The 27,905-nt window shown below is 46.3% G+C and overlaps 1 protein-coding gene across 3 annotated transcripts in view; it reads left to right on the plus strand.

Annotated features, from left to right (window-relative positions):
• The window catches only part of CLIC5 (chloride intracellular channel 5), a 171,014-nt gene that overhangs the window by 105,296 nt on the left and 37,813 nt on the right, over positions 1-27,905 (plus strand). For all 3 annotated transcript variants that reach the window (XM_039231210.1, XM_039231211.1, XM_039231212.1), the window contains 2 exons: positions 16,565-16,674; positions 20,424-20,549. In XM_039231210.1, the coding sequence (XP_039087141.1) occupies positions 16,565-16,674; positions 20,424-20,549 (236 nt within the window). The remainder of the gene's footprint in view (positions 1-16,564; positions 16,675-20,423; positions 20,550-27,905) is intronic.

Here is a 27,905-nt window from a genome sequence, read left to right on the forward strand (position 1 = left end):
GGTTTGTGGCTTTGCCTGTGATGGGGCGGGCATCCTCAGACTGAAGGAAGAAAGGAGAATCCCTGGGTGGGTTCCCCTGATACAGCGAAGGGCAAGGCCACTTGCTTGCAGTTGCCTACACACCCTACACTGTGTAGCTGAGCCTCCAGGCCCGTGTGTACATGGCCTGTTCCGCTTCCATGTCCTCCCCCACTGCTCGCTTGAGTAAAACCTCTTACCTTTAGGCTCATGTCAAGGATCATGGCAGCCCCAAGACCTTCCCTGAATTCTCACGTGGGCTCCTTCTTATTCCCACCCTACCTCTGCTCTGTCATTATCGCGTCACTTCTGCCAGACATCATCTCCCTACCTGTGCTGCCTCCACATGGGCCAGCTTTCCAAGAGGAGGGACTGGTTCTCATTCATCATCAAACTCCCAGGCCCTGCACCAAGCAGGCCTTTGGTGAAGATGCTTGTCTTCCTCCCTGCCCAAGTGGTCCGGTGCCTGCGCGGGGTTCAGGGTGTGGCTAACGCCTTCTGGTGCTCTGCACAGTCAGGAACGTTGAACTAGGACTTTATGGCGTCCCATCTGTAGAAGAAGCAGAGTTTATAGCACTGCGGGCTAGAGATGGGGCACGGGAAGAGGAGACGTGGTTGAGCACGTGTGAGTGTGTGGGCCTGGTCCCAATGCCGTCTGTCATCCTCAGGGAGGACCAGCCTGCAGAGATGGAGCACGATCTGTGTGGAGGTGCAGCCCCTAGGTCATGAGCTGGCAGGGGAGGCTCCTGGCATTGTGGCTGCACTGATTTGAGGTTCTCCAGACGTCTGCATCCAAAGTGTGCTCCCCGTTTCCTGAACAGCTCAAAATGGTGCCTTTCTTACAGGCGTTATGCGAGTGCTGACGGTCGGGAGAGCATTGGTAGGAGTGGGGTGGGAAGAGGAGGAGGGCCCGGATCTGAAGGCTTTTCCAGTGCCTTCAGGAAATAGGGAACAGAAAGAGCACGGAGGCACCTGTGATCTCCCTGAGACTCGGACTCGGCGTGTTTGGAGTGGGCCTGGGGACCTCTTTTGTCAGTTTTCTTGTTTAGCACATTCCTCCAGTGATTCTTTCATATAGCGCCAGTTGTGAGCAGCACTAGGTCAGAGGCGGCCAGGACTGGTTGAACATTGAAAAGAAAGAAAGAAAGACAAAAAGGTCCGAGCCCAGCCCCAGATTAATTAAATCAGAATATTTGAGCGTAGGGCCTGGGCATGGCGCTTAAAAAAACTGTGTTTTTAGTGTTTATTTATTTTAGAAAGAGAGACAGAGTACGAGCAAGTTAGAGGCAGAGAGAGAGGGAGACACCGGAATTTGAAGCAGGCTCCGGGCTCTGAGCTGACAGCACCGAGCCTGCCGGGGGGCGGGGGAGGCAGGTGGGGAGGGTGCTTAAACTCATGACCCGTGAGATTAGGACCTGAGCCAAAGTTGGAGGCTTAACCAAATAAGCCACCCAGCTGTCCCTGGGCATACATTTTTAAATGAGCATTTGACCTTCCAAGTTCTATAAACCTACTTTGCTGACATCTTATAACATCCCGATTTTGCAAAAAACTTTTTTTTCCACAGGGTCCCCGATTTAGGTGAACCTATTTAATAAATCTTATGACTCAGATTTGCTGTTAGTGGCATAAGCTTTTCATCTGTTGTATGTGGGAGCTTTAGGGTAGATGAGAGTTATGGAGCCCAATGTAGAGGCGGAATGACAGATTTTCTGGCTTCCGAAATCTTTCCAGACCAGCTGGTGATATCAAGATGCGATATTGAAAACTCCACATTCTCACAGCCAGTGCAGGACGACCAGTAATGGAGGGATGGCCATCGCTATCATGGGATCCCAAGCACTAACTTTTGTGGAAGAAGCAGAACTCAGTGTCAGGATAGCCTTGTTTGGCATAAAGATTATAGGAGTTGCAGATTCATTCCGTGAATATGTGGGAAATGGATTCTTGGGCAAAGGCTGGAAATAATTTCTCTAGTATCTTGAATAGTAAATAAAAAATATGTCAAGGGAGGAAAGCCAACTTTTGACAGTGGCCTAATTAAGTGGAAAGCATGCTTTCTCCATTAGGACCAGTAGACTCTGGGGTCGGCTTAAGTGAGAAGACCTCTTCTTCAAATTAAACCCATGCGGTAAGGAGTTCTGTTTATTTGAGGCTGTAGATTTGTATCGCTCTTTGGTTTCCTGTGCTCTGGTACATTTCTGATGTGGAATAAAGCCAGTTTTCCACTTGCCCAATTCAAGTATTGGGATTCAAGCATAGTCAAGCCTAGAGAACAGCATGATGACCCTGTAAATATTTATGGCAAAGGTTCCCAGATAATGAGAGGACACACAGGCTTCCACTGGGCTTCAATAGAAACTCACCAGCAATCTGCCACAACCTGACCCTCATCTTCATCCATCTACCTTCCTTGAGTTCTTGTCTTTGGCACTGAAACCACTTGAAGAGTTGTGTTGAAGAACGTAGATGTGCACAGAAACTCCGTGACCTTATAGAGAACAGACATGCTTGTACCTAGATTGCACCTACAGCTAACCAAACATACACCACTTTCCCTGTCTCCCTCACAGTCAGTGGGAGACTGCCTTCATTTAGGAACACTTTTCCAGCCAATGGACAGCGATCGTTGTTCTTCCTTTGTTTGCTTTCTCTATTGAATGTATTGCTTCACCCACAAAACCCTGAGCCCCAACGTATTGTTGAATTGTTGTGGCATCAAAGAGAGGTGTGTTGACTCTGTACCAAGGCATAGCACTTCACAAACAGGGATGTTTTATTAGCTCTTCCTAAATGTTTGTCTTTGGTGGTCATGACTATAGCTGTAAATTTCTGAAGCAAATATAATGGGTTTTATACATGCTGCCGTTCTGTTGTATAACAACCCTGCAAGGTCAGTATTTCTGCCCCCAATTTGCAGATAAAGAACCCGAGGTTACGTGTGTGTGTTATCTGCTGGGTAACACACCACCCCAAAACTTAGTGGCTGTAAGCGATGAAAACATTAATTTTGTTCGCGAACTTGCAGTTCGGCCAGGGTTTGGTGGGGATAACTCATTTTACTTCACTAGGTGTCACTTGGAACAGCTCAAAGGTTGGGGGCTGGAGTTATCCGAAGGCCCGCTCATTTGTACGTCTGGTGGTTGATGCCATCTGTGAGCCGAGCACTTAGCTGGAACATTTCACAAAGCCTCTCCCTGTGCTCTGGCCTTCCTTGTGACATGGGCTCTAAGGACAGGCGTCCCAAAGGAGAGAGGGTGTGCCGGGAACAATCTGTATCACCTTCTGTGACCGGGTCTCAAGAAGTCATACAACTTGACATTCTCCTGTTCATCTAGGGAGCCATAAAGGCCTACCCCACCCAATTTCAAGAGGAAGCCCAGTATAGACTCCACCTCTAGAGAATATTTGGAGCTAAAAATAGTGCTGTAGCCACTTTGGGAAATAAAACCTGACACGTACAGCTGCTTGATATCAAGGCTGGAATTTGAACCCACATCTGCCTGGCTCTACACCATGCCCTTTCTACTGTACGACTGAACTCTGTGGGGTCAAGGACACAAGCCTGCTTCTAGTGCAATGGAATTTAGTTGTTAAACATTATACCCGGGGCTACTAGATGAGAAAGAGCCTAACTTAGAGGCAGAGGTTGGGATGTGGGGGCCTCCCAAAGCTTGGTGCAGGTTTGTGATGTGAGTACCGCCCTGTCTCCTGAAGCCCAATACAGTGACTCAGAGGATGTACCAAGGCCAACAAACTTCTGTTTCTTGAGTCCCTTTTAGGTTCCCAGGGTTTCATAAAAGTACATGAATGAATGAATGAATGAATGAATGAATGAATGAAACAAATCACCAAGTCCCACTTGGAACTAATGGAAGATTTATCAACTATCTTATTAGAAAGGGAAATCATTTGGTATTAAAAATATGAATAACAAAGAATACTACTTGACTTACTAATGGAGGAAAAAAAACCCTCAGGTATCTAAAAATTGGAAAACTTCAATGGTAATGAGGCAAATTCTAGAGAGGATGGTGGGGGGTATGGAACTCACAAGGAAGAATGGAACCAAGGAGGCCCTGGTGCATTTCAACATTTTCCCTTTTCTTGTTTCTTTCTCTGGACTTCTTTTTTCTTTTTTTCTTTTTCTCTTTCTCTTTTTCTTTTTCTTTTTCTTCTTTTTCTTTTCCTTTTCCTTTCTTTTTCTTTTTCTTTTTCTTTTTTTTTTTTTTTAAATGTTTTATTTATTTCTAGGAGAGAGAGAGAGACAGACAGCGTGAGCAGGGGAGGGTCAGAGAGAGAGGGAGTCACAGAATCTGAAGCAGGCTCCAGGCTCCGAGCTGGCAGTCAGCACAGAGCCCGACACGGGGCCCGAACCCACAAACCGCGAGATCATGACCTAAGCGAAAGTCGGACGCTTAACCGACTAAGCCACCCAGGCGCCCCTTCTTTTTCTTTTTCTTAAGCTCAGGGGGTAAATGGCATGTTTATATGTCTAAGAGCCAGAGTTACTGCTGACTTAGGGAGGATCATCATGTTCTTGGGAGTAGAGGAGTTCACGAGGGCATCGGGAATGGGGGCGGGGTGAGGGTGGAGAGCTGTTAGCTGAGAGGGCAAAGGTCAGGAAGAGGAGGAGGTCAGCTGAAGAGCAGGAGGGCCCAATGCAGAACTGACAGCAACAGCACGACGTTAAGCCACCTTCAAGCCCTTCAGAGCCCAGGGCCTCGTGCAGCTGCACAGATTACCTGCCCTTGACGCCAGCCCAACAGGTGGGGGGCGGGGGGGTGCACCCATTGACAGCGAGGCTGCTTCATCTCGAGTTTTGAGAAGCAGCGATAATCAAAAGTTCTAACTGCAAGAGAGAAGTAGGAGTAAGTTATACAAAGAAAGGGGAGGGGGGAAGAATTTCTCAGTCCCCAAGAGTGATTGAAAGAGAATCATTTTAAAAGAGGGCGTGAAGTAGTAGCAGGACTGGCAAGAAGTTTCAAAGAGACCCATTCATTTATTCGAACAATGTGGACATGAAAGAATAGAAAAAAAAAGCCACGTCAGAGTGAGAAGAAGGGGCGGAAAGCCGGGGCCCTGGTGGTGGGTCGGAAAAGGCAGCTCTTTCTAAGAGAGCATGTGTGGAAGGACCCAAGGTGTATATAGGCTCTGTGCAGACGGACATAAAGCCCAAGGAAGGCCGAAGGACACTCCCAAGAGGCCCCAATCACAGCAACAGTTCGCAACACAAAAAGTTGTAGGCATCCGTGGGCCCAAAGCCACTAAGAGACCCGACTAGTTACTCAGGGTCAAAGGCACCCATGGACCCTGCTCTCTTAGTCAGACGCTTAACAGAGCAGCCTTCTGGTATTGCACCCACAAGTTCCTTTGTGAGGGGATATTTCCATAACTATATTGAGTTGTTTATAACACCATCTGGCGAGCTAAGGTGTTGGTGACAGACACTGGATTGATGTCTCAGGTAGTAGTTTTGCTTTGCCTGGTGTGGTGTTTAATTCTGTGTGTCAGTATTTAGGCCAGCATTATTCTGGATATTTCTGGGCTGCAGGTGTGTTTTGGATGAGACTACCATTGAAATTAGTGGACCTGGAGTAAAGCAGAATTCTTTGTGGGGCTCATTCAACTAGTTAAAGGCCATAATAGAAAGACTGACCCCCTCTGAGGAAGAGGGAATCATACCAGCAGACTCTGTTTGGACTGGACCTGCAGCCCTTCCCTTCCAGAGCCTCCTATCTGATGACCTACTCCATCAGGGTATGGGCTCACTAAGCCTCTCCACTCATGTAAGCCAGTCCCTTAAAATAAATTATCTCTATATTCTAGCTCTAGCTCTAACTGTCTCTGTATCTATCTATCTACACCCATTCATGCACACATACACTCACACACACACATCCTGCTTGCTCTATTTCTAGACAATCCTGACAAATACACTTGGAATTCTTCATGTTAACAATGCACGGACAGGGGCGCTTGGGTGGCTCATTCGGTTAAGCGTCCGACTTCGGCTCAGGTCATGATCACACGGTTGGTGGGTTCAAGCCCCGCGTCGGTCTCTGTGCTGACAGCTAGCTCAGAGCCTGGAGCCTGCTTCAGATTCTGTGTCTCCCTCTCTCTCTGACCCCCCCTCGCTCACTCTCTCTCTCTCTCTCTCTCTCTCTCTCTCTCTCCCTCCCCCAGAAATAAATAAAACATTAAAAAAGTTAAGGAAAAAAAAAACAGTGCACGGGACAGCCACCTGCATAGTGCTGGTTCAGCCTTTCTAATCCACTTTACATACACGCTGAAGCCTCAAATGCATACTTGTTACCTATCTGTTTACTGAATGGAAAATGTCCGAGTGACCCCAGTGAGTGAGGACCTATGTGTCTGTTGAGAAAAGCGAAGTTGCTTCTTCAGGGGCCACAGAGCACCAAGTCTCATCCTTGCTAAGGGAAGGCTTACTAATGATTACATACCATTTGGTGTTTAAAAAGTAGTCCTGATAAGGAATGCTACCTGACTTACACGAATAAGGAAAAAAAAATGGGCCGCTCCAAATATTGTCGTTATAAAGAAAAAAATCTTTCTCTTTCATGTAATGTGAATCGGTTTAGTGCTCTATTGATGAGTCATTTTATATCCAGAGAAAGTTCTCTTCCTGTGGCCTTTGTCACCTTGACACTCTTTCCCGTAAGATAACAGTCGGCCTGGGATAGCAGAAAGCTGTAAATCAGAAATCAGGAACTATCCCTGATTCTGTCATGGGACCAGGCTGTGCAACCTTAGGCAAGTTGTTTAACCTTTCTGGACTCGGTTCCTGACCAGGAAGAAAAGGGCTAGACCATACCATCCCTGAGATCAGTTCTTTTATTATCAGTTCTGTTATTGTAGAATTTTTATCTCTAAACTTGAGAAACTTGCCTGATTACTTCAGTCTTTGGGGACAGTTTATATGGGCTAAAGCAACAAAAAATTGAAATGTGCTGTCAATGAATGTTCTGGAGAAAATGGAGGTTTCTGTCTTCTAGTATTTCTATACTATGTCTTTTTATAATGAGAAAGTATTTTTTAAAATATTCATTTATTTATTTTGAGAGAGAGAGCAGAGGAGGAGCAGAAAAAAGAGAGAAAGAGAAAGAGAGAGAGAGAATCCCAAGTGGGCACTGTGCTGTCAGTGCAGAGCCCGACGTGGGGCTCAGTCACAGGAACTGCACGACCATGACCTGAGCTGAAATTAAGAGTCAGACGCTTAATCGACTAAGCCACCCAGGCGCCTCAACCTTGTTGGTTTTTAAATGAATCAAGGAGCCTAAAACTCTTGCATTTTGAAATATCCGACATTTAAGCATCTGTAGGAGTCTGGGCCCAATCAGGAGAGAGAAACCACAGCATAGCTTAAACAGGGGAAGTTTAACAAAAAGTATTCACCGTGATAGAAGAGTAACCATAACATATATGAGAATTCTGGAGGTGAAGAAAAATAGCTATGGGAGAGGTTCAAATCTCAATGGGGAAGTTACCATCAGCCCAGCAGAAAGCACAGAAGCTCATTGGTCTGACCAGGCCAGAGCTGGTCTGGAGTTGCTTGGATAAGCAACAGGCCACTGTCCAGAGTTCAAGTGGGAAGCAGGTGGTCAGCCATGGCGTCACAGATGTAAGCGGGATCCAGGTATCAGTGGGGGCAGGAGGCCGTCCAGCTGTGTGAGGCTTGCCAAGTAAGCATCACATCTGTGTGGACATTCTGCCCTTAGGCATGCTCTGTGCAGGCTTCGTGGGGGCTTTGGCTTCCCAACCAAGAGGGCTACAGAGTGGTCACCACCAGGCTGTGGCTGCAAGGTGTCAGAGGACCCCATTCTGGGCTGGGGCTGGGGCACCTCTGCCGGGCGTCTTCATACCCGCACGGCTGACCACTAGCCCGCACGGGAAACCGCACAAGAGCCTCTTCCTACTGCAGGAGCCCTCCCCCCGCCAGGGCTCTCTCCTAAGAAAGACGTCTTCGTGCTCACTTTAGAAATGCTGGCGAGAGGGGCGCCTGGGTGGCTCAGTCGGTTAAGTGTCCGACTTCGGCTCAGGTCATGATCTCACGGGTTGTGGGTTCAAGCCCCGCATCAGGCTCTGTGCTGACAGCTAGCTCAGAGCCTGGAGCCTGTTTCGGATTCTGTGTCTCCCTCTCTCTCTGACCTTCCCCTGCTCATGCTGTCTCTATCTCTCTCTCAAAAATAAATAAAATGTCTAAAACAAAACAAAACAAACAAAAAAAAAGAAATGCTGACGAGAATTACCCCTCCTCTCCCAGACCATATCCTACAGGGCGTGTTCGGAGCTGAGAGACAATAAACTGATCAATGACACAGGGTCTGTCAAGCTCAAATGTCATTTATCCCTTTCCCGCTATTCCTTCTTGGATCCTCTCTGAAAAATCCTTCCCTCATCTGGTCCTTGGTGCCCTCAGATGACTTTTAGCCAATTATCAGCTTCTTGTCTGGAGACAAAGCTCTATGTACCTGGTCTGTCCGTGGGGAGCCCTCAATCAGCAATTCCCAGATGTTGTTCGTGCCCTCTTGGGGTCCCTGAGACCCTTTGAGTTGTGATTCTGGGAGGTCACAACTCTTTTCAAAGTAATAGAATGTCTCCCCGGGGGCTGACATTTCATGAGTAAAGCTACTGGCGTTTTAGCCAAAATCAAGGCAGTGGTACAAACAGTATTAGGAGTCATGTGGGTGCAGAAAAATGAGTCAGTCTCATTTATGAATGTCCTTGATGAAGCAATAAAAAGTATATAATGTAATAAAATCTCAACCCTTGGGTACATGCCTTTGAAACGTCCTGGCTGATGAAATGGGAAACGCACATAAAGCCGTTGGCCTGCGTTCCGAGTCTCAACGGTCATCTAAGGAAAAACACTTGCATGACTGAGCTGTGAGCTGAACCAGTCGCTTCTCCCCACAGAGCAGAGATTTTACTCGAAAGAACCAGGGGCAGACAAACTTTGGCTTCTCGGACATGGTGTTTCCCAGACATTCTGCGGAAAAGCAGTGAAAAGAGCCTGTCATTCCAAGGATAACAGCTGACAGTTATCACTGCCAATGATAAAGCACAAGCCTTCGAGAGAACAGTAGAAGATTGGAAAACAGATACCTGCCACCACGCACTTGACAACTTCTCTTAAACTTCCCTGATGAGCTCAGCAGTGATATTCCTGAATGAAATATTTTGACATTGTGTGATGAAACGTATCAGCATTTGGAAGATCTGCATAACTCAGTGAAATGCTGTTTTCCAAATGATGGATTTGTGATGTGAAAACATCATTCATGGGTGAAGGATCCATTTATAGTGCAAGATAGATGAATGGGGGTTAGTGGAACAGAAGAACTTCATTGATAGGGTTTCAAATTCCACCTATCCACTAGGTTTTAAGAAACCACCACTCGAGTTTCGGTATGGTATTAAAGAAAAATGTCCACAAGTATCTGAAAAAGCTATTAGATTACTCCTCCTTTCTCCAACTGCATATCTGAGTGAGGCCGGATTTTCTTTTTATACCTCAACCAAAAGCAAAAGCTTGCAGACGCCAGTTTCTATTACGTCAGACATTAAAGATTTTGCAAAAAGATAAAACAATGCTGCTCTTCTCACTCAATTTCTTTTCTTAAAAAATACTTCCTTTATGTTAAAATATGTTATTTATGTTAACATACAATATGTTTATTATTATTACTATTAGGAATAAGTATTTAAAATATTATTTAGCTTTCATTTATAATGCAGTAAATACAAAAGCTCTTTGGGATTCACAACAATCTTTAAAAGCATCGAAGAGTTCTGAGATCCTTGGGGCGCCTAGGTGGCTCAGTCAGTGAAGCATCCGACTTCAGCTCAGGTCATGACCTCAAGGTCCGTGGGTTTGAGCCCTATGTTGGGCTCTGGGCTGACATCTCAAAACCTGGAGCCTACTTCAGATTCTGTTTCCCTCTCTCTCTGTCCCTCCCTTGCTCGCACTCTGTCTCTGTCTCTGTCTCTCTCAAAAATATATAAACATTAAAAAGTTATTTTAAAAAGGATTCTGAGACCAAGATGTTTGAGAATTGCAATCTTAAATAAATCTCCGCTAGTCACTTGAATTTACAAATTCTTACTTACAAAGTAGGAATTTGTAAGTGCAATGGTAGAGGCCGAGAGGAAGGTGGCTGCCTTACTGAAGGTCACACAGTAAATTAAAGGCAGACATGGGTCTAGAACCATGATCTCCTGCTATAGTGTGTTATACAACCCAAACTTTTTTTCTCAGGACACTCTTCAGAATTCCAACATAAGAATTTTGAGATACTCAAGCCATAAAAAGGGAGCAATACCACCCTCCCCGCAACGTGCATCCACTTGTTGTTGCTGAGGACAAAGTAAATAAAACATGGCCCATGGGGGGAGCCAAGCTCACCATTTAGAGGAAGAGACTATATGAAAGGCAATATCTCATAACATATAATATGACTTAACTCGGCATATAACATAAGGTATATATGTACAACCTATATAATTACCTTATGCTGTTATTATCTTGTATATTATGTATTATATAAGTTCTATTATATATAGCATATAATATGGTAGAGTATAACATACAGTAAATACATTTACTGTATCTAGGAAGCAGGAAGTACTTTGGGGTCATAGTTGGCTGGCAATTTTGTGCATGTGCACTAGGCTCGTGGCAAAGAAGAATTGTGAGGGGTGCCTGGGTGGCTCAGTCGATTAAACGTCCAACTTCAGCTCAGGTCATGATCTCTCGGTTTTGTGAATTCGAGCCCTGTGTCGGCCTCTGTGCTGACATCTCAGAACCTGGAGCCTGCTTTGGATTCTGTGTCTCCCTCTCTCTCAAAAATAAATAATAATTGAAAGCAGAATTGTGAACTTGGGAAGTTTGCCATGGGTTGTACCTTGTTCTCCTTCTGACACTCTCTGGCTCTCACTGGTTTCCTAGGGCTGTCGTAACAAATTACCATAAAGTGGGTGACTTTTCACACACAAAAATTCTTCTGGAGGCTAGAGGTTTGAAATCACGGTGTCAGCAAGGTCCCACGCTCTCCAAAGGCTCTGGGGAAGGATTCTCTTCCCCATCTCTTCTAGTTCTGGTGTTTCTGCAACCCTTGGTGTCCCTTGGCTTGTAGGTGTGGGACTCCAATTTCTACCTCTGTCTTCACTTGAGCTTGTCTCTTGCATGTCTGTGTCCAAACCATTCACTTCTTTTTTTTTTTTTAATTTTTTTTTAATGTTTTATTTATTTCTAGGAGAGAGAGAGAGAGACAGCGCAAGCAGGGGAGGGTCAGAGAGAGAGGGAGTCACAGACTGAAACAGGCTCCAGGCTCCGAGCTGCAGTCAGCACAGAGCCCGACGCGGGGCTTGAACCCACAAACCGCGAGATCATGACCTAAGTGAAAGTCGGACGCTTAACCGACTAAGCCACCCAGGCGCCCCAAAACCATTCACTTCTTATAAGGACATCAGTCATCTTAGGGCCCACCCTAATCTAGTATGACCTCATCTTAGCTTCATATCATCTTGTAGAGACCTTATCTCCAAATAAAGTCACACTTACAGGTTCTGGAAGGACATGGGGAGGCATTATTTAACCTAGTACACTGCTTTTGTGCCTCCCCTCTGCCTCATTGTTCAGAGCCTCTTTGGACCATCTGTCACATATTCCCTCACACCTTTCAGGGCCTGGAGCCCCACTGAACTTCATCTGGCTGTTCCTGTTTGTGTTTTGAGTGGTTGCCACAAGTTCAACCGTGGTTTATCTAGGCCACATACCTGGTGAATTGTCAAGGAGGAAAGGAAGAAGCTGAACAACTCAGTAGTCAAACAGCAACAACAACAATAACAACAACAAAAACGAATACCTTTATTAAAAAACGGGCTGGGGCACCTGGGTGGCTCAGTCAGTTGAGCGTCTGACTTTGGCTCAGGTCATGATCTCACGGCTTGTGAGTTCGAGCCCCGCATCGGGCTCTGTGCTGACAGCTCAGAGTTTGGAGCCTGCTTCACATTCAGTGTCCCTCTTTTGCTCTGCCTCTCCCTCTCTCTTGCTCTGTCTGTCTCTCTCTCAAGAACAAATAAAACATTAACAAAAAAATTAAAAAACAAAACAAAACAGGCTAAGCACTTGAATAGACATTTCTCCAAAGGAGATACAGATAGCCAACAGGTGTATGAAAAAATCTGTGTTACTCATCATCAAGGAAATGCAAATCAGACTCCCAGTGAGATACCACCTCACACCAGTCAGGATGGCTATCCTCAAAACAAAACAAAACAAAAAACCACCCATTGGCAACCAGCATCACTGAGGATGTGGAGAAATTGGGACATAATGTGCACTGTTGGTGGGAGTGCAGTTGGGAATAGCCACGGTGGAAACCAGTATGGGGTTCCTCAAAAAACTAAAAATAGAACTGCGTATGATCCATCAATCTCACTTCTGGATATTTATCCCAAATAATTGAAAGCAGGATCCTGAAGAGATAGTAGCGCCTTCATCTTCAGTGCAGTACTGTTCCCGACGGCCAGGAGGTGGAAAGAGTCTAAAGGTCCACGGACAGATGAATACATAAAGGCACTGTGAAGTCTATTTTTTTTTTTTAATGTTTTATTTATTTCTAGGAGAGAGAGAGAGACAGCGTGAGCAGGGGAGGGTCAGAGAGAGAGGGAGTCACAGACTGAAACAGGCTCCAGGCTCTGAGCTGGCAGTCAGGACAGAGCCCGACGCGGGGCTCGAACCCACGAACCGCGAGATCATGACCTGAGCGAAAGTCGGACGCTTAACCGACTAAGCCACCCAGGTGCCCCTTGTGAAGTCTATTTTAAGAAGACCTTGAAATAGAAGGAAATTCTGAAAATGCGACACCATGGAGGAACCTCCAGGACATGATGCTAAGCGAATTCAGTCAATCACAGAAAGACACATACTGTATGATTTCATTCCTATGAGGTCACTAAAATGGTCAACATCATAGAATCCAAGCATGAGTAGCCGTTACCAGGGCCCAGGGTGGGGGGTGGGGTGGGATGAGAAGGTGCTGTTCAACGGGAATAAAGTTTCAGGTGAGTGAGATGAATGAGCCCTGGAACTCTGCCGTACAAGGCCGTGCCTGTCGTCTACAGTACCGTATTGTCCCCTTGGAATGTGTCGGGCTAGATCGCGTGCTCAGGGTTCTGCCCACAGGAAAGGAAAAGAAAAGAGGAAAAAAAAAGGAAGAAACGAAGAGCAAGCTGAGAATCCTCCCATGTTGTTTTTATTGCTCCTTTGGCAATTTTCACTTACCCGACCCAGCATCATAATTTAGGCCAGTTTAGGAAAATGTGGGGATCTGCGAAAGCCGGCATCCTCTGACCCTCGGCACAGCTGTGTGCACATGGACTGAAGGGCGGGTGCGTGCATACGAATCTGAGCACCCTCACCTGCAGCTCTGTGACCTGGGGCCACCATGCTACCTTGTTTGGGTCTTCAGGTTGGACTCTGGGCGTGGCGGCAGGAGCACTGTATCTGGAGCCAGATGGCCTGGGTTCAATCCAGGGCCACTTATTTCCTCTCTCTCTGCCGCCATTTCCACATCTTGCAAAAGGGTGAAATATCCCACTGCATAGGCTTCTCGTGAGAAATAGATGAGTTACTATTATACGTGCAGCAGTTTGAATAGTGCCCGACAATGTAGACATCAGTCGTTACTATTACATGAATTTTATGTCCAGATGATAAGAATTCCAGTATTTTACTGCTTCCTCCTTCAATTCCCAATCATTGCCTTTCCCCACCAGAGCTAAAACAGGTGACAGTATGTGGATGTGACTTTTGGTTTTGTTATTTAATTCTTGTCAGTTATATTTTAACCGGTTCTGGGGAACAGTTCCTTTGTCAGGATGTCTTAAAGGATCAGGAACCAGGTCCGTGTGGAGTGAGTGCTTCCTGGGAAGGGCTTAGGGGCTGACATCATAAAAGTTAGCCCCAGGCTGTTATTAAAGTTGTCGATGCCTGTCTGAGTGTGGCTTTGTCAGTAACTTTAGCTCTGTGGGTAGGTGCAGCGCCCACACCATGCCCTCCCACCTTTAGATTTTGAATAACGGAGCCCATGGTGTTTCTGCTACTCGGGAGTGGATCTGTTTCCAGCACTAAGGAAAAATGAGAACTGAATAGGGATGGGGCTTTTGGTGTAGTTAAGAGAGAGGTAAAATAACTGTAATTTCATAGCAATTACTTACAACCAACACCGTCAAATGCGCCAGTTTTCCGTGATAAACCTGAGGCTCTGCTGGGAACAGTTTGCAAGGTAGAAATAAGCACACAATTAGGCTCTCAAGTATGAAAGACGGTGTCCCCCCACCCTCCTGCCCCACCCACATGCCACATGGGAATAAACCTCAAAGGGGAAAATTTCGGTGTTGCATTTGGGGAGTGCATGTTTTTCTCCCTTTCTTAGAAAAAAGCCTTAATAAGCCCCCTTTCCCGGATCTTGTTTGAATTGTTTGCAGCTCTGCCAGCCCCCCGTGGGGGCGGGGCCTCTACTCCCCTGGCCCTCCATGTCATTGGAGGGAGGCAAGCCACCTCTGCCATGGTTTCCAAGGGAACCACCAGCAAACTAGAGCCAGTGGGTGATTTCCCCTCTAAGCACCATGTCGGGCTCCTGAGCCAGTCAAGTGGAAGCGAATCATACAGAGATCAGTTCCCCTACCTTTTTGTTTGTTCATGTATTTGCTGAAAATGAATTCCTTATAAAAATTTATCCTCCAGCCCACTCAGAAGTAAAGCTAGACTTGCCTTTCAGTTGAGTAAAAAACAAAAACAAAAAAGCCATGCTCTTTTGAGGAGGGACTGGCAAAGGGAGATCCAATGAGCAGAATTAAAGCACTGAATTAAAGTAACGCTGTTACTGTCATACAGTAGAACCTTGGTTTGCGAGCATAATTCGTTCTGGAAACACGCTTGTAATCCAAAGCATTTGTATATCAAGGCGAATTTCCCCATAAGAAATCATGGAAACTCAGATGATTCGTTCTACAACCCAAAAATATTCATATAAAAATGATTACAATAACGTAATATAATACAACATAATAAGGGTAATACAAAATATAATGACAAATAAGCAAATTAACCTGCACTTACCTTTGAAAACCTCTTGGCCGGTGTGAGGGAGACAAGAGAGAGGAGGGTTATGGCGTAAGATGACTGTCAGTATCACTAACAGAATCACGGCTATCTCTTGGCTCAATGGAATCTTTTTCTGCATGGGGGCCATTGTATATGCGCTACACGATGCTGACTACAATGCAGTATTAATAAACTCTCATCATCTACTATATTTAATGTAACTGGCAATAAGGCAGCAGAGGAAAGAGTCCGTATCTGCAGCAGCCTGACCTAGAATGAAGCAAAGCATTCCTAAGCTTCCTCTTGTGTGGAAGAGCAAAGGACTGTCCATAGGTGCTTTGAAATGACAAAAAATACAATAGTGCCAGTTGTGGGCACCTTCCAGGGTTCTGACAAATCACTGATTTCAGCCAAACACTGTGGCCTGAGACTGAGCATCAGAGCATGGGAAACGATCACCCACAATCCTGCAAAGAGAGAGAAAGAAAGAGAGAGAAGAACCATTGGCTCAGTTGTGATCATGTGATGTTTAGCATCACGTACTACTCGTATTGCAGTGATTAATACGTGATTACAGTATTAATACATGATTAAGACCTCATTAAAATTTATTAGAAATGTTTGCTCGTCTTGCAGAACACTCACAGAACAAGTTACTCGCCATCCAAGGTTTTACCGTATATGTGTTCCTGCCTTATCCACTAGCCAACGCCAGAGAAGACCATGAGCTCCTTGACTAAATGCATTTTTTAATCTCCTGTGTGAGTTTCTCCAGTGCCTTGCACATAATTGAGAGCCAGTATAAAGAATAGTTTAACAAATGAATGGCTTATTGACACTGAAGGTAAAGTACTAGTACTAAAATCTTGAGTCTGCTGTCTGGTATAAAGAGATGGGTTGAAATCTGAGGTATTTGTACTGATGACATATCATGGAGCAAGGACCAAAGGGTAGAACAGAGCAAACCAGGGAGAAACATAGTTTGGTTAGGTATAGCCAAAGAAAAGCGTTTCTAATTGCTGGAAGTACCCTCAGATTATTGGTGGGCAGACATATTCAAGCATAAACTAGATGATTACTTGGGGGTACAGAAGTTGGTGGTCCAACGTCATTTATATTAGACTATGTGATGTTGAAGTTCTCTTTACCCTGAAATGGTTCTATAGTTACAGAAATCAATGAGTATACACTTGCCATACTGGGAACTCAAATTCAGTTCAGCCCCTATTTATGGAGTCCTTACCATGTGGCAGGCATTGCCCTGCATCAATATTAAAAAAGACAACAGTAAGATAGGGCACCTGCTCTTTGAAGTAGGCTGGCTCATGGCTTTCGTAAGTTCTCAGACAGGTGTGTGTTTCTTCTTGCTAACCAGCATGCGCTGATTCAGGACTCTGGTTCTTTTCTTCCTAGGCTGGAATTGACGGGGAAAGCATTGGCAACTGTCCCTTCTCTCAGCGCCTCTTTATGATTCTCTGGCTGAAAGGAGTTGTGTTCAATGTCACCACCGTGGATCTGAAAAGGTAAAGAACGCTGTATTAATGAAAGATGTGTTTGGGTGCAGGACCAGAGATCTTTCTGGGAGGGAGGGCCAAAGCTTGCCTGGGGCTCCCAGAGGCTTTCTGCTCACACTTCATTGGCCAGACTCTCTCAGGACCCTTCCCCAATTACAGGAGAGGCACCTGGGACTGAACGTTTCCCTGCCCAGAGTAACGAGACTTGGTTAGCAAGAAGGAGGGGATGGATATTGGATGTGCACTTGTGAGCGGCACAGAGATGGACACGCAGATCTAGAAACCCAGGAGTCTAGCATTCCAGCAGTACTAGTGGCTGGCCCTGGGGCCCCCTAGCAGGACTTCAGGCGTAAGAGGCTGAATTTCCAGGGGGTGTTGGGATCTGGCCATTTCCTCTGCTTTGCCCCCATGTTTAGAATTCCCTACTGTGAGCATTCTGGATTATCGGGTGGGATGAAGAGTCACTCGTGCAGTTTTAATGGTTGTTAAAAATACTAGGCCTCATGCACTATCAGGAGCCACACTCATTTCAGTCTTCTGTCCTGTTTCCTGTCTTCCGCCTGTGCTATCAGTGAGCTCAAGGCTCACTCTTCGAGCGGTTATCATCCACTCTACCTTCTTCCCCAGCCAGTGTAGCATATTCTCCATGTTGCCTTTATGTAAATGATTCTATACCCAGAACCCTACCATCTGGAAATACCTGGAGATATTTCCATTTGCATTTTCTGTTATCATTTTACAATTGAGGGGTGCCTGGGTGGCTCAGTCGGTTGAGCATCCAACTTCGGCTTAAGTTAGGATCTCGTGGTTTGTGAGATCGAGCCCCATGTCAGGCTGTGTGCTGACAGCGTGGAGCCTGCTTCATTCTCTCTCTCTCTCTCTCTCTCTCTCTCTCTCTCACAGCCCTTCCCCTGCTCAAGCACTCTCTCTCAAAAATAAAGAAACATTAAATAATAAAGTAAAATCTATATATCAAAAATTGTTACCTATCATTTCTTCTTTGAGTTGGACTCCCCTCCCGAATTCCTGTGCTCTTCCATTCTGTAAGCACCGGACAGTTTCCAGCCCCCTTCTCTTACCACCTCCATTGTCAATCAGTTGCCAAAGGCAGGACATAGCCCTCCTGTGCTGTCTCTCACCGTGGGGCCCTCGCATCCATTCTCAAAACCCACATCTGGTTCAGGTCCCACCGCTACCAGCCCGACTGTTTCTTTGCTCTTCCAGCTGGACTTCCCCCTTCTGGGTTCTCCCTCTTTCTGATCCATCCTTTATATTATCTAAAGATTATTCTTCATCAAAAAGTTTTTTAATCATGCGGCTCCCCCACTCAGAAAACCTTTGGATCTTTCCCGTCACCTGGGGAATAAATGCAGCTGCGGCTCTCTGTCTCATCTTCGCCCTTCCCCAACATTGTTTGCTGATGCTTCTCCTGGTGACCTCTCCATCTCTGGCAGATTGGACTGCCTTTCACCCCATTCCCTCTGGCCTCCAGGCCCCTGGCTAGGATGCTTCCTCGGCCTCCTGGAGGCTCTCCTGCCTTCCTGAATGGACAGACTGGTGCTCAGCCCCCAGGGGCGGCTTCGGCCCCCTCCCCTGGATTATCATCTGCAAAAGTGCACTTGCAAGTTTGGCTGAGGATCAGGATGGGAAAGGAAGCCACCTCAAGCATTCCTCAGATGCTTATGTTGCTGTCTCATATCTCTTATCTGGCCCTGCCAACGCCCGTTGATATTGCCTAGGCCAGGCAATATCAAAACTCCAGTCCAAAAGATACGGAAACTTTCTTACTGAAGAAAAAAAAAAAAAAAGGAAAGAAACAAAAACAAAGGAAGAAAATACATATATGGCAAAGAGTTAAGGACTTTTTAAATATATGATACGGTGAATATTAATTTCTTACCCTGGCACCACCATTTATTGGCTGAGTGACCTTGACCAAGGCCCTTCATTTTTCTGAGCTTCAGTTTCCTCCTCTGTACGATAGGGATAAAAAGCCTCTCTTGTAGAACCCTAGACCCTGTAACTGTGAGGATGTCGTGAGGGCCATGGAACGTGCTTACATCCAGTATTGTGCCTGGCTCACATCAGGAACAACACCCAATGGACTATTTTTAGCATTGTCCCTTCCCTCATGGAGCTGATGATGCCGTCAGAAAAAGAGGGCTGATACCTATTAAATAGTCCATAAATTAGACTCGATGACATGGAATTAAATGCTGATGTATAGTGTCATCCATAAGTGCTGAAGAGGGTCAACAAAGACAGAGGACCGTAACTGACCAGCATGTCATTGGCAAAGGCCACCTGAATGGTGACAGCCATAGGCAGAACTCCTCAGGGATGCCAGACTCCAGAGGTCATTGTTCTCTCGAGTCACAGGAAAAAATTAATTTTTGTATCTTTAAAAAAATTTTTTTTAATGTATATCTATTTTTGAGAGAGAGGGAGAGGCAGAGCATGAGCAGGGGAGGGGCAGAGAGAGAGGGAGACCCAGAATCCGAAGCAGGCTGCAGGCTTCAGGCTCTGTGCTGTCAGCATAGAGCCCGATGCGGGGCTCGAACCCACGGACCGTGAGATCACAACCTGAGCTGAAGTCAGTTGCTTAACGGACTGAGCCCCCCAGCCGCCCCCATTTCTGCATCTTTAAGCCACAGAGGGGTAATGGCTGTAAAATAAAATCTGTATAGATTTCCCCTCCCTGCTGAGGAACCCAAGCATTTCTGCCCGTGTCAGCTCTGAAGAACAGGAGGGGAAGGTGAAGAATGACCTCTCATTGTCCAGATGAGGGACTCGCACCAAGTAAACAAAGGGACCGAGGAGATGAGATTTTAAAAATACTTTCGGTCCCAGCTGCCTGGGGAGTTCCTAGTGTCACACAATGCAGCTGGAGAGGATGTGTGTTCGGGGCACGATATGGGAGTAGCACCCTAATTGAAATTCTTCCCGTCCCCTCCCAGACGGATTATGCCAGCCAGGAATTTGTTTCATTACAGACTCCTCTTCGCCCTTGTTTACTTCTCTTCTTATGGTTTCCACTCCCGACTCCCCCAAGTGCTGCGTGCTCTGCGGGAGCATTTGGCATGACTCAGACGTTCCAGCCCTGTGCGGGGCAGTGGCCTTCGTCATTCCTCCTCTTCCTTACTGTTTCCTTTGGCACTGCCCCGCCCCATGCCGCCCCACACTCCCATCGACCAACCCTCCTTCCCTCACTTGCATTTCCACCAGCTGATGGAAGCATGGAAGGTGCCCTTGGCATGATCAGGGCCCCTCTGTGAACGCAAGGCCGCTTTCTCTTCTGTTGTCTCTACCCTTAACAGTGCAGAAGGCCTTTCTTAGTATAAAAGTGTGATTGAATTCACTAACTTAAAAATGCTTTAAGTTTGGAACTCTGTAGCGTGCATCTTTGTTAAGCTGAGTGGTGAAGGAACTTTTGAAAGCAAAGCCCAGCCTCTGCCTGGGGTGTTAAAATCTTGACACTCATTTAGAGAACCACCTGCCATTACTTTCTGCTTTCTCGGTAGGACCCGGTTCCCTCACCTTGGCTTAACTCTTATGACTTCCACCGGACAGACTTCGTGTGTCACACTACATCCCTTCAGAACTTTCTCCCCCGTCCCCTGCCCTACATCCCCACCATAAGTCTGTTCTGCCTATGGAAATGCGGGACAGCCCAGGCAGTCTAATGCATAAGTTGTAGGTTGCCGTGAAGGCAAAGTGCCCCTGTGTAAGCCACCTCCTGAATCTCAATCTCTCTGCAGAAAGCCAGCCGACCTGCACAACCTCGCCCCTGGCACCCATCCGCCCTTCCTGACTTTCAACGGGGATGTGAAGACTGACGTCAATAAGATCGAGGAATTCCTGGAGGAGACCCTGACTCCTGAAAAGTAATGAGTTGCTTATTTCTGAAGCTAATGACAGGCCGGGGTGGGTGCGTGTTGGAACCAGAGAAAGCACAGCGTTAGCTTTGAGGAGACAGATTTGCAAAGGAGCCTCTTCAATCCAGACGGTGGGACCCTCTTTTCAACCCCAGAGGGCTCCCAGTCTCAAAGCCACTCCACAAAGTCCACCTCCAAGGGCAGGTACCTCTGTGAACAGGATATGTCTCCCAAAGAGAGCGCCGGGAAGGATGCCCCCCTCCATCCCCTTCATCAAGTCCTCTCCAGTTCACTTTGCCTGAAAGACCCTTAACCGAGGGCAAAGCCTCCCCCATTTTATTTATTTATTTATTTATTTATTTTAAATATTTTTATTTATTTCTAGGAGAGAAAGAGAGAGAGAGACAGCATGAGCAGGGGAGGGCCAGAGAGAGAGGGAGATACAGACTCTGAAATAGGCTCCAGGCTCCGAGCTGGCAGTCAGCACAGGGCCTGACGCGGGGCTCGAACCCACGAACCACAAGATCATGACCTAAGCGAAAGTCGGACGCTTAACCGACTAAGCCACCCAGGCGCCCCGGCTCCCCCATTTTAGAATGAAGGCTGGAAGGCTGACAAAATGAGAATAAGTAACCCCATGACTTAAATCCACACCCCAGTATGAACAGGAGTCACAAACCGGACAAGGTCTGGTTGGAGGCCCTAATCAAGGATTAAAAGATTGACTCTTCTTCTTCTTTAATCTTTTTTTGTGGGGGACGGGGGGAGGAAGGGGCAGAGAGAGAGAGAGGGGGAGAGAGAATCCCAAGTGAGCTCTATAGCTCTATGCTGTCAGCACACAGCCCGACGTGGCCTGGAACTCACAAACCACGAGATCATGACCTGAGCCAAAGTCAAGGGTCAGACGCTTAACCTACTAACCCACTGGCTCCCCTAGACTGAGCCCCCTGCTGAAGTGAGACTGGGGGATATGGTGGGAGGGGCGGGGAGACCAGAGGGCTGACTGTAGGCGTGGGTAGATAAGCTGCTCCTAACGGAAAATAGGAATAAAAGGAAGGAAAGGTGAATTCTGAAAATTACTGGAAACCAGACTTGTTTATTGTAATCGGGGATTAAAACAATCACATAATTTTGTTTTTAACTAGAATAAGGTATCTATAGGCAAGGCACACACAGTCTCCCTCCTGTAGGGCAGCCACTGAAAAAGTTGAAGCAAAAGTGTCTAAGTCTGTTTTCAGGCTTACTCGAGGGTGGGAAGATGAGGGCAGAGAAAGGAAAAGCTGGAGGTGGAGAAATCAATTAGGAGGAGCCACATGGTGTCAGTCCCTGGAAGACAGACCAGGGTGCTGAGCTAAGGCAGAGATAGCACACGGGTGCAGAGAGGTAAGAAGGACCTCACTATTTACTTTGCACATAAAGTAACTGGGATTTGACCACTGGAAACCGCCATTTTGCATTTATTTTGAAGTTGTATTTATTTATTTATTTATTAAATATTTTTATTTATTTTTAGGAGAGAGACAGCGTGAGCAGGGGAGGGTCAGAGAGAGAGGAAGATACAGACTCTGAAACAGGCTCCAGGCTCTGAGCTGGCAGTCAGCACAGAGCCTGATGCAGGGCTCGAACTCAGGAACCGTGAGATCATGACCTAAGCGAAAGTTGGACGCTTAACCGACTAAGCCACCCAGGCGCCCCGAAGTTGTATTTATTTATCAATACTTATATAGCCTTCCCTGCGTGCCCTGGGAGATAGATGCTATCATTTGCCTCATTTTTTAAAAATTTATCTATTTTGAGAGAGAGAGAGTTTTTGCACAGGCGAGCAAGTGGGGGAGGGGCAGAGAGAGAGAGAGGGAGAGAGAGAATCCCAAGAAGGCTCCATCTCAGGACTGTGAGATCATGACCTGAGCTGAAATCAAGAGTCAGATGCTTAACTGACTGAGGCCCCCAGGCGTCCCACCAGTGGCCTCATTTTATATCTGGGGAAACTGAGGCCTAAAGCAGTTGACTAACTTGCCCAGGGTCACCCATCTAACAAGCCACTGTTAAATTGAAACACCAAGTCATGCTCTGAATAAGCCTTAACATTTAGACATTCTTGCTAAAGAGTATTTGTCGTTCACATTAGGACAGTTTATCTTCACACCAAGAGTGGAAAGCTGCCTCAGGCCCCTGGGAAGCAACTGGGTGTAGACTTTGAATGAGCGCATTAATTAAATCAGCCATACCCCATCTCAGGACACCAGCCTGCTACTTCGCCCCGCTGAAAGGGTCCCGAGAGCCCTCAGGGGCCATCACCCTCCCTTGGGACTCCATCTCCTTGCTGGGGCTGGTGTGAAATCCCACATGGGAAAATACCTGCTGTTTGCAATAACTAAACAGAGTTTAGACTTCGCATGGGAGGCTCAGAAGGGAATGTCCAGGGTGAAGCTATTTTCCTTGAGAAGACCCACACTCACGAGTGACCACCTTCGTCCCAGCCAGTGGGGAACTTGAAATGGAGGCAGCGGGCAGCAGTGGGGCCCACCTGGTCCTCTGCCAGGCCCGTGGGTGGAGGTGTGCAGGGCTGGGCGGGGCCCGGGGGGCTGCGGCTTGCCCTCCTGGTTCAGTCGTGGGCTGTGACCCCTCGAATGTTCCTTCTCGGTGTGAAAGGATGACTTGAGGGCTGCTCCCGCCTTTGGTGCTCACTTTAGCCAGGTGAGCTACCAACCCTCCACCTCCACCAGCTGTGCCTTTTTCCAGGCCGTTTCCCTTACTCAGGGGTCTCCAGTCTACGTCCACAGTGGGCCCAATGGGGGGCATGAGACCCCAGAGTTACATGCCTCTGGTGCACATGAACATTCTTCCACAGGACGACCGTCAGCAGATTCATCATCATTTCATCATTCTAAAAAATGTCCACGATCCAACTAGAGCTGTGTGGTGTTGGACACAGACGCTCCCTCCTCTCTTCCTGTCCACCCAGCTTACCTGTCCTGAGTTCTGCTTCCTCAGGTCCATGTCCTTTTCTGTGTCGGTGATGCAACAATCCACCGCACCCAAGTAGCAGGAACTCAAAACTGTTAAAATGCATGTCTCCAGAATTTCACCAAGATGTAGGCCCTCGCGATAAGCCCGTCAACCATTCCAGAGCCCCGAGGAGTGTCCTTTAGATGCCTTTCTATGGTTCAGACTGGGGCAGGTGCCACACTCAGTGTCCAGCAAATGCCACCACGCCAGGACCTCGGCTCCACAGAGGGAGACCTGCTGTTCTACCCACAGCAAGCCCCAGGCCCCGACTGGCTTCTCACGGACTGGAGAGGCCTGGTGGCCCGTAGCTGTAGGCCCCCGGAGAAGGACAACCTGCCCTTCTGGTTCTCTAGGGGGCAGCAAACCTCTCATAACTATTCACTGAATGCTGGTTGGCCATGTGTTTCTCATCGCACCACTGTTTGTAAAAGCTGCCGGAGAGCCAAGAAATTGTGGTAGCCTTTTTCCCCTTAGCTTTATTTTTTTAAAGGAAAAAACCGCATGCAAACACTCCAACCATTTTTTTTTTTTGTAAATCATATTTGGTATTTGGTCCTACAAAGCATTTGCTGTCAAAAGGAATTCAAGAAGTCTCAGGTAGCTTCTAAATGAGACTCACTTCCATTTCTTTCCTAAGACTGGCCCAGTTACTGCCCAACAGGGAAGCCCCAGGGTTAGTGTTGGCGATTACTGTTGAGGCACACTGGGCCTCGCCTCTCAGCCCCATAGAATGGCCAGAGCTCCGAGGATCCAGAACTAAGAGGCAGGAGACCAGACTATACCAGCTGTAGTATTTGTTTGTATGGCCTTGGGCAAGCCTGTCTCCCATTTCCTCATGAGGGGGTGAAACTACATAGTCTTGATGCCTTTCAGCAAGAGCTCTGTGATCCCATGAGGGTCTCAAAATGCTTTTCCAGAGCTGGTTATTATTTAAAATAATCCTAGTGCCTAGATGACTGTGCTAAGAAGTCAGGACGGGAAACTGATGATGTACCATGGCATAGCATGTAGTCCGCAACTAGCAAGTACGTGTTGGGTATAAACAGAGTTCAGAACATTGCCAGAATTGGGAAACACTTCAAATGCATGAGTTTAAGAAGCATTTATAGATCTCTCACTGCAGTGAAAAACAAGAATGCTTTTTCCTAACCCTCTAGGGAGGTAGAGAAGCAGCCTCAGTACCAACGACAGGAGGCATGGTGGCCAAGAGGATGAGCTTTGGGGTCAGAGTGACTTATGTTCTAATCCACACTGCTGGTTGTGCCACACTACAGTAACAGATTAGTCACAAAATCCCAGTAGCGTAACAGAATATGGTTTATTCCTCACTCCAGCAAAGTCCGAGGGGGAGGTATGGCCGCCTTCCGTATTGTATCCCTCTGGAATATGTGACCTCCAAGGTTCTTTCAGAAGAGAAAAAGTAAGAAGGTTCCTGCCAAATATTTTTAAGCGCCAGGGCCGTGAGTTGTTAGATCACTTCCCCTCTCATCCTATTAGCCAGAATCCAGTCATATGACCCCAATTTGCCAGAGAGGGAGAAGCTGGGAAATGCAGAGAAGCATGTGGATATCATATCTTTCATCCTCATGTCTCAAAACTAACGATAGTAATGTTGACCTCATGGGGCTGACATAGAAGGTCATACTTCTTAGCCCAGTACCTGACATTGGGTTAGAGCTCATTAAATGGCATCTTGAAGCATCAGAAAGAGAAGCTGGTCCCTTTTTTTTAGTCACTGTCTTCCAGATGCAATCATAAGGACCTTTGTCTCAAAACCACAAGAGCCCAAGAGATGTCTTTTAATGACTAAACCAGACCCCGTGTAGCTCTAAAAATCATTTGCTTAATTAGTAGAGACGAGAGAAGCCAGCACACAAAGATCAGAGGAATCAGAAGCATTAACCAGTTTCTCAAGTGAGATCTGGTGAGATGAAGAAGCAGGAATAAAGGGAAAGGGAGAGAGGAGCTCCCTCTACTTTTCAGCTCATTAGAAAAAGGAGAGTCAATACTCAGCCCCCAGGAGAGCCCCTAGAATCAGCAAAGGCGTCTTCATCAGGGCAGGAGAATTTTCTCTCTTTCTCCAGTGTGGCCTCAACATCAGGGACAGGGCCCGTTGGATGCTTAATGCATGTTGGTTTTACTGTGTGGTCCCTTTCTGTTCAGTGGCATGGTGGTCTCTGGTTAGTCAGTGAGATGTCAGTTGGGACCCTAAGCTAGTCAGAGCACATCCATCTACATTCATATATATATATATTTTTTTTTTTTCTCCACTAATATGTACAAAAAATTTTTCTTATGAGAAACTCAACTGTTTTACATTCTAGAATGAAGCTTAAGTGCTTGTCTCAGATGCATGCATTTGAAATAAGATTATCTTAAAAATAGAATGGAGAGAAATTGTCATCTGTTAGAGCAGGGATCGACAAATTTTTCTGTAAAGGGCTAGATACTAAGGGTTTTTGGGCTTGGGGGCCATAAAGTCTGTGTCACAATTTGCTGTTGTAGAGCGAAAACAGCCACAGACAACATAAAGTGAATGGACATGGCTGTGTTTAATAGAACTAAAAACAGGGAAATATTATTTTTTGTATTATTTTCACATGTCACAAAATCCTTTTGATATTTTTCAGTCACTTAAAAATGTTAAAAGCTATCTTTAGCTCGTGAAAGGTATATAAACAGATATCGGGCTGAATTTGGCTGTAGTTTACTAGCCACTGTGTTAGAAAAATTTATCATCTCTTTGATTGGCATTAGATGACATCACAACCTTACTTTAAAGACGTTTCTATGAATGAAACTATTTCTTAGCCTTTTACAGAAACAGAATGTACTCTGTAACCCACTTCTATGCGTATACAAAATATGGTAAAAATACGGAGCTAAAATGAATGTAGTTAACATCCCGTATAGTAGCCTTCTTAAGTCTAGTTACGGAAATCGGTGAGATTAATATTTGGATACACGTGTCTCACAAAGGCAACCTTCAGATGGGACATTAAGCTGTGGAGTAAAGTCTCAGTAAATCATAGTGCTTAGGAAACAGGACAGTGCTACGGTCTCCCTGAACACATGACCCTTTGTTATCTATCTTAGATTTGGTTTTACCTAACCATGTTGGGCCCACGCTGATTGTGAAGAAATGGTCGTATTATTTCAAGTCTGAACAAATGATGGCATAAAGCAAAGCAAAACAACCAACCCCAACAAATAGTCCACTGAAAATGCATTTTCTAGGCCCTTTTCTCTTTACCTTATCAAGCAAAAACAGAACAGTTGGTATTTAATAATAAGAATTTAAGGCAGTCCGTTCTAAGAGCATGCCAGATTCTGTGTGCGAAGGCCAGAATAGGGAAGGATGATCCTAAATTCAGTATCTTGGAGTACCAAGCATCTTGCAGGAAGCTGCATTGTCTCCCCAGTTAGAGCAGATGAATCTGATAATGCCCAGTGTGCTCAGAGAGATGGGTGCTGAACCTGTCCCGTGCGCCCTCTGCAGGTGAACAGAGAGAGTTCGTTCATGGTGCTCAGCCAAGCTGGAGGGAAGGTTTTGGGGGCTTTAAACAGTCAACAGTAGAGTCCATGAGAGGCCACAGGTCAATGGCCTGAAGAGCTGGGCTTCCGAAGTGAAACTGCCGGGGTTGGAGTCCCGGCTTTGCCACTTAGCCATGTGGCAAATTGCTCAACTTCTCTGGACCTCATTTTTCTTATGTGGAAAACGAGCCTGATCATAGCAAAAGTTTTGTGAAGAGTAAATGATGAATACATGTAAAAGGGCTAGAACAGTGCCTGGGACATAGCAGGCACTCAATACAATGTAGCTTTTGCTGAGATCAGAGAAGCGGTGTGATTGAATATGAGGAACACTGCTCCAGGGACAGGCCGGGTTCTCAGGGTCCCCCAATCATTTATTATCCTTGGGGCTATTTGTAATGGCCATTTAACCTCTTTGGGCTCTGATTGCCTTCGTTGTAAGATGAGGGTCATAATACCTTCTGTATCTGTCTGACGGCAGAGAGCTAGACCCAGAGACCTTCTGAGGACTCTTATAGCAATATCTCAAATGAAACAGCCACTTAACATGGCCTAAGAGTGGACAGTCTTAGCTAATGGACCAATTGAGGAGTGGAAGGAAGGAAGGAAGGAAGGAAGGAAGGAAGGAAGGGAGGAAGGAAGGAAGGAAGGGAGGGAGGGAGGGAGGAAGGGAGGGAGGAAGGAAGGAAGAGAAAAAGAGAAAGGGAGGGAGGAAGGAAGGGAGAAGGAGAGAAAGAAAGGGAAAAACAAAGAGCAACAAATAATTTTTAGAGACTTCTTGGTTCACATTATTTATAACACAAAAGAAATTTAGAAAGTATT

Source organism: Hyaena hyaena, unplaced genomic scaffold (genome assembly GCF_003009895.1).
Source record: "Hyaena hyaena isolate Hyena2069 unplaced genomic scaffold, ASM300989v1 scaffold_55, whole genome shotgun sequence".
Lineage (NCBI taxonomy): Eukaryota > Metazoa > Chordata > Mammalia > Carnivora > Hyaenidae > Hyaena > Hyaena hyaena.